The sequence below is a fragment of the Gavialis gangeticus genome, unplaced genomic scaffold (genome assembly GCF_001723915.1).
Source record: "Gavialis gangeticus isolate Ggan-Ray unplaced genomic scaffold, GavGan_comp1, whole genome shotgun sequence".
Taxonomy (NCBI): domain Eukaryota; kingdom Metazoa; phylum Chordata; order Crocodylia; family Gavialidae; genus Gavialis; species Gavialis gangeticus.
The window spans coordinates 86,607,845-86,626,082 of NW_017729025.1; the positions used below are offsets into that span (position 1 = coordinate 86,607,845).

Genomic DNA, 18,238 nt, shown 5'->3' on the forward strand with positions numbered 1-18,238 from the left:
GGGGGGGGGGGGGGTAAAGAATGCATGGCATGGTGTTGCCCAGTCCCAAACCAGTCCTGCAGGCGGACAGGGCATGGCTTAGCCCTGCAGAAGGAAGGGAGTACAGCCCGTTTCCAACCCAGCTGGGTTCAAGGCAAGGAGGCATGGGCCAGACCCACAGGAAAAGCATGTGACCCAGCCCCAATTTGGCCACATGGAGGGAAAGGGGTGTGGGCCCAGCCCCAATCTGGCTGTGCAGGGGGAGTGTTGTGGCTCAGCTCTGACCCAATAAGCAGGACTGGGGATTCTGGCAGCGGGGAGGGTGGCAATATTAACTGCCATAGCTCCCCCACAGTCATATTTCCAAACCCTTTGGAAGCCTGAGCTTCCCAAGGCTCCACATGCTTCACGTGCCTCATTTGGCCCAAGGCTCCACGTGCCTCATTTGGCCCATGGGCTGGAGGTTGAACATCCCTGATCTAACACACATTCATGACAAATGGCAATGTTTTAAAGTGTAATAACATTATATGCGGTCATTCTGTCAACATCCTTTAATTTAGTAAGCTGTGTTTTTTCCAACCTTAAAATGGTCAGCTGGCTATTATGGATATAAACAAAATAGCATATTCAGTTCTGCAATACCTTTCCCAGGTTTCCTAGTTTCATCGTGCTTAGGGTCGGAAGGGACCTAAACAGATCATCAGGTCCAACCCCCAAGTATTTTTTTCCTGAACTGATGCTCTCTACTGCCGACATAACTGAGCCATGTGTCACATGGTTTACACCAACAGCATGAATACGAACAGTACTGTAACACTGACAAGAAAGCTAAGAAAACTACTAAGTTTTTACCGAAACTGAGAAGCTCGATTGAGGAGGCAGCTATAGTCTTCTGGAAGCTCTATTAAATTATTTCTTTTCCTTGGGTACCTAGGAAAGTTAAAGAAAACAATAAGAAAAAATAACCCAAACTGGGCATGAATTGCAAATAAACTACTACTCTGTTAAATTTCCTATATTCTGTATGAACTTCTGACGATCCAGAGGTGTATTTGTTAGCTGTATTGGTCTGAGACAAAAAGAAATGCAAAAATATGCTAAATTTTAGCTGATTTTGGATTATAAACTTCACTGCTGAACAGAAAGAAAGATTTCTACACCTCCCTGCTTGCCATCTGACACCAACAGGGGAGGAATCCTGCCTGATCTGCACAACAAAAACCACCTCACAAAGACACTCTCATGGACCCAGAGGGACAGATTTCCATCTTCAACTTTCTCTGTGCAAAAATGAAATTTATTTTCTACCTATGGGGACTTTTTACCATCTCTAATTTTCCCTGAGCCTGATGAAGAGCATGAGAGCCCAAAAGCTTGTAAAAAAGATATATTTTTGTGATTTCTTAGTTGGTCTAATAAAAAGTATCATCTCTGAACCAAGAATTCTAGATTTTTGGATTTCTTTCTGCCAGTCTAGAGACAGCTCTCAAATCTATGAACCCAAAGGAAAGGCAGAGTAAAATCGATTTGGAAATGGATAATCGGAACCTTCCAAATCGATTCAGAGATTCAGCAATTCGGACATAGACACAGCTTTAAATGTTTTTAATACATACCTCAAGGTACCATGTGGCTCGTGAACGCTGAGACAGTGGGGTGGATGGAGCGTCCCACAGGAGCATGGGGGGCTCCCCAGAGTGCTCGGCAGCAGACCCAGAAGTGGACCAGAAGCACTTCTGGTCCACCAGGAAGTGTATGGGTAGCTCCCCTGCGGCCTCCTGGCTCAGCAACTGGTGCCTCCTGGGTCTGGGGGGGCACCTGGGCTCCCCTCGTGGCACACTGCAGAGCTGGGCGGGGTGCAGGGGGAGCCCCCACAGACCTGGAAATACTTCTGCTCCACTTCTGAGTTCACCACTGAGCACGTGGGGGGGCCCCCCCCAACACTCCTGTGGAACGCTCCATCCGCCCCACCATCTCAGCATTCATGAGCTGTGCCTGGTACCTCGAGGTATGTAGAAAAAGCATTTAAAGCTGTGTCTCTGACCAAAACGAATCTTCAGATTCAGCCAAATCGAACTGGGGACAGTGATCCAAATCAACGAATCGAATCACTGTCCCTGATTCGGGCCAAATCTGAATCTAATATGGCCTGTTTTGCACACCCCTAATATATGTGTGTGCATATGTGTGTGTGCGTGCGTGTGCATTAAACAAAGGGGACAATACTAAGTCTGCATGGTAAGAACACACATTTAGTCTTGGGGAAGGTTATCTGACATTACCAGGAAAAAATAAAGACAGATTAATGAGATAACATGCTTGATGGTCCAAAGGAAGAGTAGTAGTTTGGTCTTGGGAAGGGAGTGTAATAAGCTCATATGAAAATGAGGGGAAATTTACAGCAAAGGGAACAGGAGGACACAAAAAACCTCACTAAATATAAGCACTTACAATTCACCCTTTTTCATCTATCAAAAACCCAGCTCCTTCAACATTTTTGGGTCAAAAAACAAGCACAAAAAAACCCAACTAACCTTATTGCTATGCTTTTCCCCTTCAGATAACTTAGTACAGCAGGATCAGCACACCACCTGTAGCAAACAAACAGTGACAGATGACATTGTATTACTACAATAAGCACAAAACTAGGTAAGCAAGAGGAGGACACAAATGGTTTTAATTATTTTTCTCTGAGGAGATTTAGCTGTTCTTTGAAATCTTATTTCTTGGGGATGAAATACAATACACGCAAAAGGGAAATCTATTTTTCTGATCGCCAAGCCAGGGGGGCGTGGGAGTGGGGGGGCCCTGCCGACTCCCCGGAGGATCCAGAAAAATCTGTTTTTAAAAAAGTACTTGTAAGGACCTCTTCGCAAAATGGAACATGCACGTGTAAAAAAAATATTAGCAATATCTAGACGCTGAGGTTCTTATGGTGCCCAAGTGGGCCACTGCACTCCACTCAATGATTTTCACCCAACCACATTTTTAAAATAATTTAAATCACAAATATTTACTGTATTTATGTTTATAATAGCAAAACAGATCCACCCACATAGTATAGCAAGTTATAGTACTGCCAAACCACTAACTATAGGAATAAAATGATTTCTTTGGCACTCTTGCTAAGACAGTTACTTTATATTACTTCTACAACACAGAAGAGAGATCAACAACAGATGGTTATTTTAGCTGATGTGCATCAACAGCATTTCTCAAAAGCAACTGAACTCTTTCTTTTGAAGTAAGGCTTTTTAAGAAATGTGCACAGGCTGATGTGGCAATTTAGCAATAGAATTATTATAAAATAGATCTGTTCTCATTTAATTTCTCTGGTGAGGTGGTATTATCAGCCCCAGCTCAAAGAAATGTCTTCTGTTACTCAAAAATCACATCTTGTATGCACTCCTATGAGGATTAAACTTAGAAAAAGGAATGTTCTTAGCAGCCATTTAAGAATCTAAAATTAAGTATTTGGTTAATAGAGACTGTTCTTCAACTAAATGAAGCAAAAATTATACTTGGCATCTCCTGGAAAATGAATCAGTATCAAGACAAGAGGTTGGACTTAACAGGCTTAAAACATTTCATAGGTCAACCAAAAAGGCCCCATGAGGACAGAGGATAAGACAGAATAATTGGTGTTGATCTAGAGCAAGGGTGGTCAACCTGAGGCAGCCTCTGTGTGTGGCATGCAACAGACTGGGATGGGGACAGGCAGCACAGTGGCACATAGGGCAGGGAGCAGAAAGCTGAGCAGCAGATCAGCTAAGGGAAGGGGATTGGAGAGGCACTCTGGGGAGATGGGAGGCTAATCTGTTGCATGCCTGTCTAAAAGGTTGCCCCCCACTGCTCTAGAGAATTCTGCCAGGCCCAAGAATATCATATGTTAACACTAATATTGCACTCTGTAAACAGATGAATATGGAAATCCTTAAAGACAGTAATATTTTGTTTTTATTTTATCCAATTTTTCCTTTACAAAGAGGTTTCAGCATATTATATAGATGGGGCAATAATCAGTAGGCTAACTACTACCCTTAATCTGACTGAATTGAAAATGCAATGCAGGCACAGCCCTAAATCAGAACAGATTATACTACATGGCAAACCAAGATCCTTCTTCTCAAGATCATCATTATAATTAACATCCCGTCTGTGGAGAGACAGGCAAGATAAGGCAGATCAATGAAGACAGAACAGCCTAGCATAATGGTGCTCATTCTCTGGCCTATGGACCACATCTAGCCCACAAGAATCCTCACAGGTCTGGGAATCTGGTAGTGGAGGAGTAATGGCAGCATTAAGTGTTGCAGCTTCCTGTGGTAATTAATGCTGCCAGTCACTGTTCCTTTGCTGCCAAATTCCCAGACCCAAGGGGTGCCCTGTGGGACAGATGTCATGGTCCCACACACCGATGCATAGGGTTGCTTTGCAGCTGGATCCGGCATGTGGGAATGGGTTGGCATATGGGGCCAGGCCGCAGCCAGATCTAGCATATGAGATAGCTTTGCGGCCAGAAATTGTGTGGTCACAACCTGCTGCCAGATTGAGCCTAAGTGGCCAGGCCAGCAAATCCACAAACTGACTGCATGATGGATCGGGCCCACAGAGCCAGAAAATTGAGCGCCACTGGCCTACCAAAAGAGCAACACTCCAGGATAACTTACATGGTTTCAAATGAGTCAGAAGTTGGCCCCGCGTCTGTTGAGGTTCACTATGTCGGGGCAGTTTATTAATATAAACAATTCAAAATAAAGAAAAATACCACCTCTTCAGCAATTCAACATGCAGCGTGCTTATCAAGCTAACTCTTAACATTTTAATATGGCATTGATCAGAGCTGAAGCAATGATTCAATAATTGTACCCCAAATTCCCACACGATCATCCCAAGACAGCTACTCAAGCTAGTACCTTTGGAGCAAGGGGTTTACAGTATCCCAATATTCCTGGTAAAGCAGGAACAAATTGGTGGGAAGAGATAGATAACTACAAAGTGCCTTGAACTGTCCTTCATCAGAAACTGCAAAATAAGAAAACATGAGGAATATGTTAATTTTTTCAAGCCAGTCCAGTCTTCTACAGATCTTTCTGAACAGTTCATACAATCATAGCAGGCATTATGGGAATCCAGGATTGTTTTGATTTTTCATGCTGATTAATAGGCACATCTGGACACAAAGAGCAGTTCTTCAGCTGATGCAGCTTGACATAGCTCTACTCACTTAAACAGATCTAAGTGAATTTACACAACTTGAGAATTTGGTTCTTAATTTAATAATATTAAAGTGCTTTTAAATGGTATATATGGGTCAAAAACTTAAATTCTTTAACCCCATTTCAAGGTTTTCAGTCCCTACCTAATTACTGTAGAACAGGGATGTCAAGTCCACCTCCTGCCCCAGGCTGGATCCAAACCATGGGGCTCCTTGTGGGCCACTTCCAGCCTGAAGGTGGTTCCAACTCAGGGTATGCAGCAGCAATGACAATTCCAGCTCCAGCACAGGGATGCAGCTCCAGCAATAGCTCCCACCACATGCATGCCCTATGTCAAAGTCAGCATTGCTGCTGCTGCCATGTGCCCCATGACAGAGCCAGACCTGCCACAGGCACCACTGCCACAACAGCAGCTCCAGCTCTGGCAGAGGGTTTCAGCACAAAGCCACAGCATGGCAACTGGCTGAGAAGGCAGACCCAGAGCACTGGCGACAGGTGAAGCTACCAGAGGACAACCAGAGCTGCATCAACCCTCATTTGCTCTCCTCCTGCCACCAACTGTTATGTCCACCAGGGCCCAAAGGCACCTGATTCTGTGGCAGGCTACTGTCCCTGGCCCCATCCTCCAACTCTTGGTTGCCTGTCAGTAGTCCAGCGAGCTGGAGAGATCTGACCTGCACACTATGTTTGACACTCCTGCTCTATAGTACAGAGCACATTATACATTTATTAGAGCAGCAAGACTACGTGTTTTGAGACTGAAAGCTTCATACTGGGCACATCTACATGAGATTACTGTGTAATAGTAATCTACATGAGATTACTGTGTAATAGTGTAATTTATGCAAAGTAAGCATGTGCGTCTACATGTGCACATACTTACTGCACAGTAAACTTTGCCAATTGTAAGTAAATTTGCTACATGCAAATGCAAGTAGCAAATTTACTTTTGATTAGTGTCATTGCAGTAGCACTTGTGTAAACGTCTGACCAGGGGCAAATCTGCTTCAGGTCAGCTGTCCACCAGGGGGCAGGAAATTTCTCCCTACCCCCTGGGAGCTGCCTGCTGCCAGGGCAGGCTCTGCCATCAGAGCTTGGTCAGGGACTATGTCTTCCTGCCCCGGCAGCAGGGAGCTCCAAGCCCTCTGATCTGAAATTGCAATCGGTGAGTGAGGGTTAGGAGATCCTTATCTCCCAGCACCAGCTCTGCTGTTACAGGGCTGGTGCTGGGACAGCTGCATGCGAGGCAGGGACTGGGAATTGTCCTGGTATGGGACAGGTCCCAGCCCTGTGCCCAAATTGTGTGACTGAGGCACAGGGCTTGGAAAGAGCTGCAGGGATGGGGTAGGTCCCAGACCCCTGCCCTGATCCGCTGGTGGGGCAACTAGTAGCGAGCTAGCTGCCAGCTGCCTCACTGCAGCATCTGGGCAGGGGCTGGGACCTGCCCCTCCCCTGCAGCTCTTTCCATGTCTCCTGTCCCTGATTGGGGAGCCAGGGCCAGGAGCTCCCTGCCCCAGCAGCAGGCAGACCCTCTGGGCAGGGAGTAATGTCCTAGCCACAGCAAGAAGACAGATGTCTCCTGGCCCAGTGGTCCCTACCAGACCTGGGCTAGTATGCAGGGGGAGCCTAGAGCTCCCCCTGGTGGCACAAGGGGGTCATTGCAAGGCCCCAGGAAGTGAAAGCAGTTTGTTGCCATTAGCAGCAAATCTGCTCCCGCTTTTCTGCATGTGTAGATGTCTGCCCGAGAGCATTTACTTGCAAGTAAAATGATCCTGGATCAAATGCATGTGTAGATGCATCCACTATGTCTTCAATTATCATATCACCAGTTGATCATTACATTTTTGGCCTGCAACCATATTTTACTTTACTAAGATCCCATCAGAACACCTAAGTTAAACAAGGTGGAGCCAGATCACTACTTCAAACCTCTTGGCATATCTGAACTGCCCCAGTAAGGCTGTACTGATGCATGCCATTCTGCTCTGCAATCATTGCTTTCTTAATTGTACATAGTATAGGTTCCTTAGGGTGATGATACTGCACAATTACTACAAAGTAACGCATCTCAGATTTCATTCTGTAGTAAGCAGTAGACACAAAAATATCTCCTAACCAGAACGTCTTCAATAGGTGCTACTGTTGCACCTAGATGGAAAAGAACCGGTTGGCACTGAACAAGCAGCTAGCCTGAAATAGATGCGGCTAGGAGAGGAGACACACTCAGTACACTAGTGTAATTTATATGTGCATAGTTACTCTTCACTTTTTCTGAGGCAGAACTTTACTACAGAGTGGAACAGTTTACCCCAGAGTAGAACAGTCCTTCCTCAAAGGTCCACTTGGCTTCTTGGTCCTATGAGCTAAGATCAAGTGGGGTAAAGGCAATTTATCCAGCAGGAAACATGTGGTGGGCCTGCACCTTGAATGCAACACTGGAGCCTACTCACCAATAAGCTCTGCCAGGAGGCAATGCTGCATTAAGGGAGCTATACTACTTCTGATTCAGGAAGCATTGTATGCAGCAGACATGGAGCTTCCTGGAACTATACGTAGCATTATCATAATCCTAATAATTCTACGGAATGACAGAAAATCACGTTATTGATCATCAGTGAACATTCCTTCTTATTGAACCAAAGCTCCAGACTGGTGTGAAGAGCTCCAGTTTGGGCTTGTCTACACAGATAAACTCTGCAGATAATATGGAAAGAATTATATGAGCCTAGCCCTCTCCCACACCCCACTTCATTGATATACTTATTCCAGTGTAAGGGTAGCTCTTGATAGTCCTTAAATTTTTTTCTAAGTAACATCAAGTAAATGAATAAAAGTTATCCTTACACTGGGATAAGTGTGTCCACACAAGTTAAGACTACTATGCTATTATAACTATCTCAGTTTAAATTTACACCTTAACTTTTAATTACAAGCACTTTTCCACAAAGGCAAGGCCCAGGCAAACCTGCTGCTTACTCCTACCTCTTCTATATGTAGTTTTCATTGCTTTTCTGTGTAAAGTACTACTATAACATTAAGTAACCTCATTTATGCCTTGACAATAAGCACTCACCTATTCAACAAGTAAACAGCAAACAGATAAAATAATAAACATTGCTTTATCGTACTTACCTACCAGCAGCTCCTCAGGTGGAGGCACCCCCAGCAAATAATGGAAAAACAAAGCAGCACAACGAAGGTAAGGTGTGATCCCTTTCTTGACACAGTCCCATATATGCCAGCCTGGAGTGTTTTGACTAAAGCAACTGCAGTATAACAAACCAAAAAAAAAAAAGCCGTAAGTTCAGAGTAAATGCTCTCTTGGGTTTACCTATATTCTTCTTTCGTGCGACAAGAACAGCGTCCATACCTTTATCTTTGTGCACTTTGTTGAATATTTCTGACATTTTTTCCAATGGGGTCATCACCATGTTTCCTACAAGGTCTGATAGCTTATCTGTGGTAGTGCTCTCATCACTGCTAGAACTGGTGGAGCTGCAGCAGGGTTGCAGCAACAGGACGTAACTGCCCCAGAGCCTCAGGCTATGCAGAAATGTTGTTTGAAGTGCTCCAAACAGTGAACATACATGGCTGTGCACAAGAAGCTAAGGAACCTAGGTATAACTATTTTTTCTTTCATCTATTCCAGAATCTTTCCCCACGTTTTAAGTTTTATTTCTCCATTGCTTTTTGCTTGTTTCGTAGCAGAGGTATTTCTCTCAAGAACTGGGAAATATGAGTAGAAGAGGGAAGACCTCTTCTCATACACAGCCATATCCTGTTCCTCTCTCTCTCTACTAATGTAATAATGATCCTTAGTGTAACTATGGTGGAATAAGTAGAGCACCTGCCTCAAATGTCAACTACTAGGGGTACCAGGATCATCCACCCCTGCCGGCAGTCTTTGCTGTGGTAGGGGTAGCTTTGCAATGCCTCTGCCCACCACAGGAGTTGGGCAGTGCAGCACATATGCATATATGGGGAAGGCAGGGGGAGTGAATGGGGCACTAGGATCTCAGAGTGAGGAAAACTGGCCACAGGACAGCTGACACTGCAGCTGCCTGTGGAGGTAAGACTTCCCTTCCCATCACCCATGCTGCTGCACCCCTTGCCCCCTCCAACCAAAGTCTACTGTGGTTGACATACCCTTCCCATCCCTCACCACCCCCTCATTGAGCAGAGCCAGCTGCTCAATGAGTTTCCTAGATCACTGACTGGTAATGGTGGCTGCTTTACTCCCCAAGATATGGATAGCAAAAAACGGATGCTTTAGGTCATGGCAAGAATCTGCTTTGGGCCTGGGAAAATTTTGTTGTTTTAACTAAAAATATTCCTTTTTAACTGAGACAACAGAACCATACCATGCCATGCACCTTATAGTTTCATAGTTTCATAGATTTAGGTTCGGAAGGGACCTAGTAGATCTTCTAGCCCGACCCCCCACCAGGGCGGGAGAACAACAAAAAACCCCAAAACAAAAACGGGACTCAAATGAGTCCAGCCAGGTAGGCATCCAGCCTCTTCTTAAAGACCCCCAGGGTAGGGGCCAGCACCACTTCCCTTGGAAGTTGGTTCCAGCTCCTAGCCGCCCTAACTGTGAAGTAGTTTTTGCGGATGTCCAATCTATACCTCCTCTCCATCAACTTGTGCCCATTACTCCTTGTTATGCCAGCGGGCGCTAGGGGAAACAGCGTCTCCCCCAAACCCTTCTGGTCCCCCCTAGTGAGTCTATAGACGGTCACCAGGTCCCCCCTCAGCCTTCTCTTGTGGAGGCTGAATAGGTTCAGGTCCCGCAGTCTCTCACTGTAGGGTCTGCCCTGTTGTCCCCGGATCATGCGGGTGGCCCTCCTCTGGACCCTCTCCATGTTGTCCACATCCCTCTTGAAATGGGGCGCACAGAACTGGACACAATACTCCAGCTGTGGCCTGACCAGCGTTGCATAGCAGTGCATGAACTTTTTTGCTAACCTAAATAAAGTGGGTCCAACATATTCCTTCAGTGTTACTCAGACCACGGGCAGATGAAACAACTGTACTGCTTTGGGAGGAGAGGACTTGCTCTTTTTCAGTGGAATCCACTGTAACTGTTCTTATTGTTCATGCTATGCTGTGGTAAGTGGAAGCTGAACTTCAGAAACTTATCACTGCTTCGTTCAGGGGTAAATGGTTGTTTTATTTACTGCAGGAGAGGGGTGTACAGATGAAAGAGTTGCAACAATCAGCTGATGCACTCTTACAAGCCATAAGTCCCCCAGTGGCTTTAAACCAGCATAACTGCTCGTCTGTTCATGTCCCTCAGGCTCATTTCCTTGAAGTATTTGTTATGTCTTGGAAAACAAAATTAGACTTGAATTCCTACTTACCCACTGGTGTACTGGGAAACTTCCTTACAGAAGGCCTCAGCAGTACGAGCCTCCTCACTGTCATCTTGTGATTGAGCAGTGGAGGATTCTGTGCAAAAAATGATTAACGCTTGCATATGCACTTCAAACTCTCCTGTCAATTTATGTACATCCCTCGAGTTTCAAATGTATATGTACAAGCCACAAAAATGTTTACATTTCATTGTATTGAAATATTTCCTTTCCCCCACCTAATCCAACAAACATCCTCCCCCATGAAACTGCATAACGTAAGAGGAATTATAAAAACGGTCACTCTCATATTCATTTTTTAGCTGCTTCCCTTCCTTTATCTTCTGACATTATTTTTCTACCTTAGTAGCCATACAAGATTTAATGTTTTTTTTGGTTACACTGTAATGACACTGAACAAAGGAGGTGAGAGCTGGCAAATCTGTGGAATGGTGGCTTATAAGGCTACTGGTCTGTACTGTTCCATAGTGTGATTAATAGTAAAATACAGAATAAATAGAACCCCAACTTTATCAGATTACTGAGTCCGGTCATTCCCCCTCTATATTTACAGACCTCCACAACACCCAAAAGCTGGTGTCCCTAAATTCATCTATCACTTGATCTTCAACACCATGATAAGTATTTGTCAAAGATTTGTATTTTCTCCCACAAAGAGCAGATGTGGAACACTACCAATCTAGTATTGTAGCCTCAGTCAATTATTGGTATGCTATGGGCTGCTTTGTTTCATGAGAACAAAGGCATAGAAACAATGCATAAACAGAGCTCTAAAAGTAATCATACTGCTTTTTTAATTTTTGTTAGGAAACAATTATTAATACAACATAATATATAATTAACATTACACATTTCTTATGGTAAAGCTCATACATGTGGAAAGCACCATCTTCTACTAAAAATGTCTGTAACTGATTTTGTAAAAACTAGACAAAATACCTGAGAAATCCAAAACTGGATGTACTCTTACCTATTGCTGAGGTGAGAATGATTTGTGTCGTGTGCGCCATGGTGACCAAATGGAAGAGGTAAAGGTGGTTATAGGAAGAGCTAATAGATGAAGGTTGCAAATCTACAGCATTCTCCCAATATAAAGATGGGAATGCTAACACAGATCCTACCTATAGCAAGAGAGACAAAAAGCAAAGAATATTGGCAATCACAAATTCTGAAGTCCTTCCTAGGATAACATTACAAAATACATAGTCATGCCACATACAATCATCTACACTTCATTATTTAGATCTAAGACCGTGTTTTCAGTGCAATTAGTTTGGTTATCTTTTTAACTCTGTCACAAGTTTACAAAGTCTGCACAATAGGTGACACCAAAATTACTACTACTATTACTATGTGTTATTATAGCATCTGAGCACCCCAATCATGGACCAGAACTTTATTTTGCTAGGTGCTGTCCAAACATGAAATAAAAAGAAGGTCCTTGTCTCAAAAGATAAGAATACACATGCGCGCACACATGTATGAAGACACAGAGAGTTGGGGTACAACAAGGAAACTATGTGAATAGTGGTCAGTGGGATAGGCACTAGTTCTAGCCTACAAGAAGTTTAACTTACATATTTTTGTAAACATCATAGCAAGGAAGGGTTTTGAGAGAGGATTTGAAGGAAGCTAATGAGGTAGTTTTATGGATGTTTACAGGGAATTCCTTACATGCATGGAAGAACACATCAAAAGGTCTGCAAATTTGACAGGCATATGTAGAAGTTATATTACAGAAGTTAAGAGGAGAATTAAATGAGGATGGAACCAAAGAAAGAGAGGATAAGAGTTCAAGAATATTTTATATTGTGACAAAGGTGCTGACAGGTCAAGCAGAAGGAGGATAGAGTATTTGTTCTGATATGTAGGTAAAGAATAATTATTAGGGTCTTCGGGGAGTGACTTCAAGTGGTGCCCATGGAGATGAGCTAGATCAGGTGTTGTCAAGGATGAAACTCAAAGAAAGGAACTCAAGGATAGCTAGTATTAGTAAAACACTGAAGAAGTTTAAAGATGAAAAGGAGAAATGGTGGCAGTTGGGGAGGCAAGATTTTTTTTTAAATGATAGAAGAGACTAAAGAATGCCTGTATGGTGAATGGAAGAGCCAATGGAAAGGAGAAATTAATTAAAAGGAGATGAGTGAGAGCATTACAGAAATTAAAAGATGGGGTGAGGTCACTAAGGCAAAGTGAAAGGATGAGAAGTGAAGAGCAGAGGAGACCTTCCCATGCAGTGGGGAAAAGGGAAAGAGAGGAAGGCAAGCTGAGAGAAGGTGGAAGTCACATATTTTGAAATTTTTCTTTTGAAAGAAATGGGCAAGATACTGTGCAAGAAAAGATGAGGAAGGAGAAAGGAATAGTTTGAGGCTATCAGAGGAGGTAAAAGCACAAGAATAACAAAAGTGGAAGCTAGGGAAGCAAGGAAAATGGCTGAACTGATGGGGAGAGAACATCTGTGGTGAAGGAAGTCAGCTCATTCCTGGATTATTGTCCACAACCAGGGAAGATATCACAGGTTTGTTTCCAGCAGAATTCACATTAAATAGCACATCAAAAGTAAGAAGATTAACAGCAAAAATAAAATGAGAAATGTGCTTACCAAAACATGAAACATATCTATATCTAGAAGAGATGGTGTGTCTTCCACTTTAAGATCTAGCAGAAGAACTGCAAAAAAATAAAGATATTCATTATCCAGGCAGCTTATTGATTTTGCTCTCTTGAGTGGAAGTGCAGTGGTAGTGTAAGGGCAGTGCATCACCTCTGCTTCTTTTGGAGCTCTGATTAATCAATTAAACTAGCAACAAAAACCTACTCATTTCCATCCTACATATTCCTGTTCTCTGATGTGGAATCTAATATTAATGAGCATTATCTTCAAACAGTGAAAAGAGGTGATATTATCCCTCTGGTCTTAAAGATGGAAAAAATAAGACACAAGAAACTAAGGGCTAGATCCATTAAATGGCTTTGGCCTTGCAACTTTCAGGTGTCCTACTGCCTAGTACAGTGGTTGTCAGCTGGGGGTACACATACACCTAGGGGTATTTAAAAAGGTCATAGGGGGTACACAGAACAAATGAGAAAAAATTACTAGTGATGCACCAATACATCAGTCCCATATCGGATAGGCACCAATATACAGAAAAGTGACAGTATCAGCAACTGGCTTTTTTTGGCTGATGTGGTCAATAAATGCCTCCTGCATGTGCTCAGCCACAGCACACAGGCATCTGGGAGCGCAGCCTGGCAGTGTGATCAAATGGGTGTGGCTGATTAAGTCTGTTGTGAGGGAAGGGGCGGGAGAGGGGTGGCAGACTGAGGCCCCGCCAGTGAGGAAGGGAGTGGGGCTTGGGCAGAGGCAGGGACAGGCACTGCACAGCCAGGGTGTGGTGGGGTGTGGGACAGAGCTGTGGCTCGTCCAGGGGGTGGCTCCTGCTGCTACATGCATCCCAGGAGGGCATGGGGGGGGCGCATGCTCCCAGATCTGTGTGGGGCGATGGTGGGCTGCTGCTGTGGTCTGCAGCTGATGCCAGGCTCTTCCCAGTGCGGGGGATGGGCTGGGCTGCGACTGGGGCAGGCAACAGCGGCACTGGGAGGGAGGTCAGGGGATGGGGGTGGGGCTATGGTGAATTTTGGAGGTGGCTGCAACCCTCCTTAACCCCCCTTCCCAGTGCCGCTGCCACCCGCCCTGAACACAGCCCAGCCCAGCCCCGCCTCCCCCACCCTGGTGAGGAAGAGCCCAGAGCTGCCCTGGCCCCAGCCTACAAGTGGCAGCCCTCTCTCTCCCTGCACAGATTCAGTGGCACTCCCCCCATACCCTTCTGGGGTGCATGCAGCAGCAGGAGCCACTCCCCCCACCCCAAACCACTCAAACAAGCTGCTTGTGGTTCAATCTCATGCTCTGCCCCGACTGTGCAGTGCCTGCCCCTGGCCCCACTCCCTCCCTTACTGCACGGGCCTTGATCTGTCCACGCCACTGCCCTTCCCTCCCCCCTCGTCTCTTTCCCCACAACAGACTTACCAGCCCAAACTGTTGTGGCATAACTATAGGACATATATATTTAATACATAATGCATTTAATGCTAATTAGCGTAGCCTGCCTTATATCACATAATTGGTAACATTTAAAACAGAAAAATATAAAGGGGTACACATGAGCTGAAACAGACAGAAGGGGTACACTTGTTAAAAAAGGTTGAAAACCGCTAACTGTGGTCCTATGTTAGAGGCCTCAGCCCCTTTACAATGTCAGGGAGAGTTAGCATCCTAAGAATGAAAGGCCCAAAGGTTAAGTGACAGCTGAAGGAGTGGATTTAGACACAGTGAACCCTGTCTAATGCAGAATTGCATTAGACAAGGTAGAAGTTCTGGTTTAAACAGAGTTCTGTCTTATAGAAGGAACAGAGGCACCCACTCCCCTGGCTCCCTAACAGCCTGCCCAGCATTTAGTGGTCAAGAAATGCTGCCCCATGCCTGGTCCTGCTGATCAGCAGGACAGAGCAGGCGGTGCTGTCAGGGTGGCAGGACCAGCAGAGATGCCAAAACTCCACCCTAGGGTTCTGGCTGCAGGCCAGGGCCCCCTGAACTGCTGTCCATGCTGCTAAATCATAGGCTTATGCTCATGCTGCAATAGCCTGGGTAAGAAGCCCTGCCCAAGCGGCTTGAACCCCAACAAAAGCCAATGTTTTGGCCCCAGAATGCCTGGCAACAGCCACAGTTCCTGCAAGGTGGGCAGCTGTGCTTGCTGCCCCTCACTCCAGAGGACGTCCAGAAACAGGGTAGCAAGGGTGACAATGCTCCCTGCAAGCAGTAGCAGGGGCTAACGTGAAGTTGGCACCTCTTAATCAACTCCTACTCTCACTTATAGGGAGCTCCCTTATCCTTGCCTCCTTGCAAGTGGCCATGGTGGGAGCTGCTTGTAGACTTCCCTGTCCCCACTGCTGCTTGCAAGCAGAGCAGCAATAGGGACAGAAAAGCACCAGCAAGCAGGGGCAGTTTGCAGGCTGTCCTGCCCTGCCTGCTGCCAGGCAATTTAAAGGGAATGATGGCAGACCCAAAAATCAGGAAATGGCTCTCGAGTCCCAGTGCTCCTAGATCACCCTTTAAATTGCCAAGCATGTGAGCAGCCCAGGACTGGGAAGCAACTCCCTTGTTTTGGAGCTGCATGTGCACCCTTTTAAAGCTCATGGTGAGGCTGTGCACAGCCTAAGGGCTGGGTGGCGATTTCTCCATCTTGGGTCTGCCTGTGCACTGGGAAGTTTAAAAGGTGGGTAGGTACCCCAGGCCCAGGGACAGCAAGGGTTGACAGCACAATCTCTCTGTAAAGGAACCTGTCAAAGCTAGAAACCTGACAAATTTCCTCCAGTTTTCATATTAGTGTCTGGTTTATACAGACTAAATATACTTAATTCCATTCCCCATTTTTCACTTTGTACAGATTTCCAGCTTGACACATTCTACCCGAGACAGATTTTATTGTATTTTAATATTGCATCTAGACACCTACAGGGGGACAGTAGGAAAGAACTTAGGGGCTATCTGCTATTCCACTGTGTGCATCTAAGTAGCATGTACACAGCTGTGTAACTGCATTTTTTGGCACAGGTTGCAATTTAGGTCTGTGTGCAAGCCCATGTGTGCCTAGTGAGCCTGCTCAGCATGGCTGTACCCAGCTGGGCAGCTACACAGTAAAACAGAACAGCCTAGGCTAGATAAGGTTAGATGAGCTTAGATTTGGCCAGATAAACGCTAAAATTTTAGTCTCAGAAAAGCTATGACTGGCAGGTGTTAGATACCAGAGGTATCTTACCTTTTAGCCCAATATCCAGTCCTTTGAACACTTGCTCAGGGAATGGCAAGATACAATTTTTAGGGCCCTCTTGTCTAGAGGTTGTTGTGAACATGCAAAGCATTCTGACCACCAGCCAATGGGCTAGGTATAATGCACACCAATGGTGCTCAACCTCTGGTCCACAAGGGTCCTCATGAGTCCAGAAACATGGGAGCAGTGGCAGCAGTAATTGCCACTCCCCTGTTGCCGAAGTTCTAGATCCTTGGGAAACCCTGTGAACCAGATGTGTGCTAGATCACAAGTCCATGGTGAAATCAATGAATAGGGTCACTTGCAGGTGGATCTGGTGCATGGGATTGGGCTGGTGTATAAGATCATACTCATGGATCGGCTCCAGCACCACTGACCCAGGCCCTTCTCCAGTCCTCACCTTGAACCTTGCATTTACTGTGTATGAACTAAAATTGATAACAGCACTAGGGAAGTTTCTGCATCACTGGGATTAGGGGCCCAATTTAGAATTCAGGATGCCTGAAGGATCCCTTTCCTACCAGAGCAGTATTTTATCTCACTAAGCCACACATTCTTTGGCTAGTTATCTTCCTTTTTGCCTCATATAGCTCCTTTTCTTGGCTGCCCAGAGGGCAAGCTTCAAAGGGAGGGCTGAAGAGGGGTCTGGGTAATGCTTCGCTGTGGCCTGGCGGTTACAGCATTATGCTGGGAAACAGGAGACACAACAGGTTCAAACAACTACAGGGTGAAGGGGGCCCAGAACCCTAGTCTCCAGCCCTCTGCCCAAAATAATTGCCTGCCCCGGTATAATAAAAGCTTTCAAAAACAGCTCTGCAGTGATTTGAGTGACTGGACAGAAGGCAGTGGGAGAAAAAGGAAATAAAAGATTGTGTTACCTGCTAGGAGACGAACCAGATGTTTCTGAATCAAGCTTTGTGGTGCTGTAGTCCTCTGAGCAGCTGCAAACTGCACTAATGCTTTAAGGCCACTGTGCTAGAAGGCAAGAAAAAAAGAGTAACAGGAAAAGGAACAAAAAAGAGACAATCAGTGAAACAGGGTAGTACTAGAATGCTTCTCTATCCCTTCATCCAGGAAAACGAAGTAAGAACCACTTTGTAATAATATGAATGCAGTCTGTCAGACTCATCCTTATATCACTAACCTAATTAAAAGTTCTTTCAAAGGTATCTTTTGGTAGAGAACCCCCTCATGCCACCAGTAGCAGTGATCAAGCATTTTTTTAATTTATTGCACCTTGGATTATCCATACCTGTCTGTTTTGTAGCGCTCCTAATAGAGGTTTGCCCTCATCTTCTAGAAGATTCTCTTAAAATTAAACAGAGAAAGTAAATTTTTAGTTATGTGCTCTTAAAGCAACTAAAATAGTTTGCATGTTTAATCTTCACATATTCACTTGCTTTAGTCTAAGATCAACCTGTTGCACTTACAGGGTTGCTTTTTAGAAGTGTAGCTTTACTCTGACAAGTGACTTTGGAAAGTTGCTAATGTAGTTATACAATTCCCACATAAATATACTCATAAAAAAAGATTGTTTAAGTAGTTTCCAGATCTTGCTCATTTAGCCTGGACTCTGAGGAACAAATATGCTTTCTTTCTATTTTGTGTCCCTTCATGACTGATGAAGGTTCTTCAGACCAGGTGATACATGAAAATCAGTAGTTCCCAGCCATTTTAGATTCAAGAGGTGCATACAGACATGCTCCAATGCATTCTAATTAGAATGCTCTAGCATAGGCTCATTGTCATATGTATTAAGCCTGTGTTTCAAAATGGCTGTGGAGGCACTTTAATTAAACCATGTCAAATGAGCTTTAGTTAAAACAATTCTATG

At 44.8% G+C, this 18,238-nt stretch overlaps 1 protein-coding gene across 4 annotated transcripts in view; it reads right to left on the reverse strand.

The window, feature by feature from the left end:
• Positions 1–18,238, reverse strand: part of UBR1 (ubiquitin protein ligase E3 component n-recognin 1) — a 174,781-nt gene that overhangs the window by 20,866 nt on the left and 135,677 nt on the right. For all 4 annotated transcript variants that reach the window (XM_019519092.1, XM_019519090.1, XM_019519091.1 and 1 more), the window contains exons 36-44: positions 17,657–17,712; positions 17,283–17,379; positions 13,179–13,246; positions 11,547–11,697; positions 10,565–10,652; positions 8,334–8,467; positions 4,899–5,007; positions 2,517–2,573; positions 835–912 (exon numbers count right to left, since the gene is read on the reverse strand). In XM_019519092.1, coding sequence (XP_019374637.1) covers positions 835–912; positions 2,517–2,573; positions 4,899–5,007; positions 8,334–8,467; positions 10,565–10,652; positions 11,547–11,697; positions 13,179–13,246; positions 17,283–17,379; positions 17,657–17,712 — 838 coding nt within the window. The remainder of the gene's footprint in view (positions 1–834; positions 913–2,516; positions 2,574–4,898; positions 5,008–8,333; positions 8,468–10,564; positions 10,653–11,546; positions 11,698–13,178; positions 13,247–17,282; positions 17,380–17,656; positions 17,713–18,238) is intronic.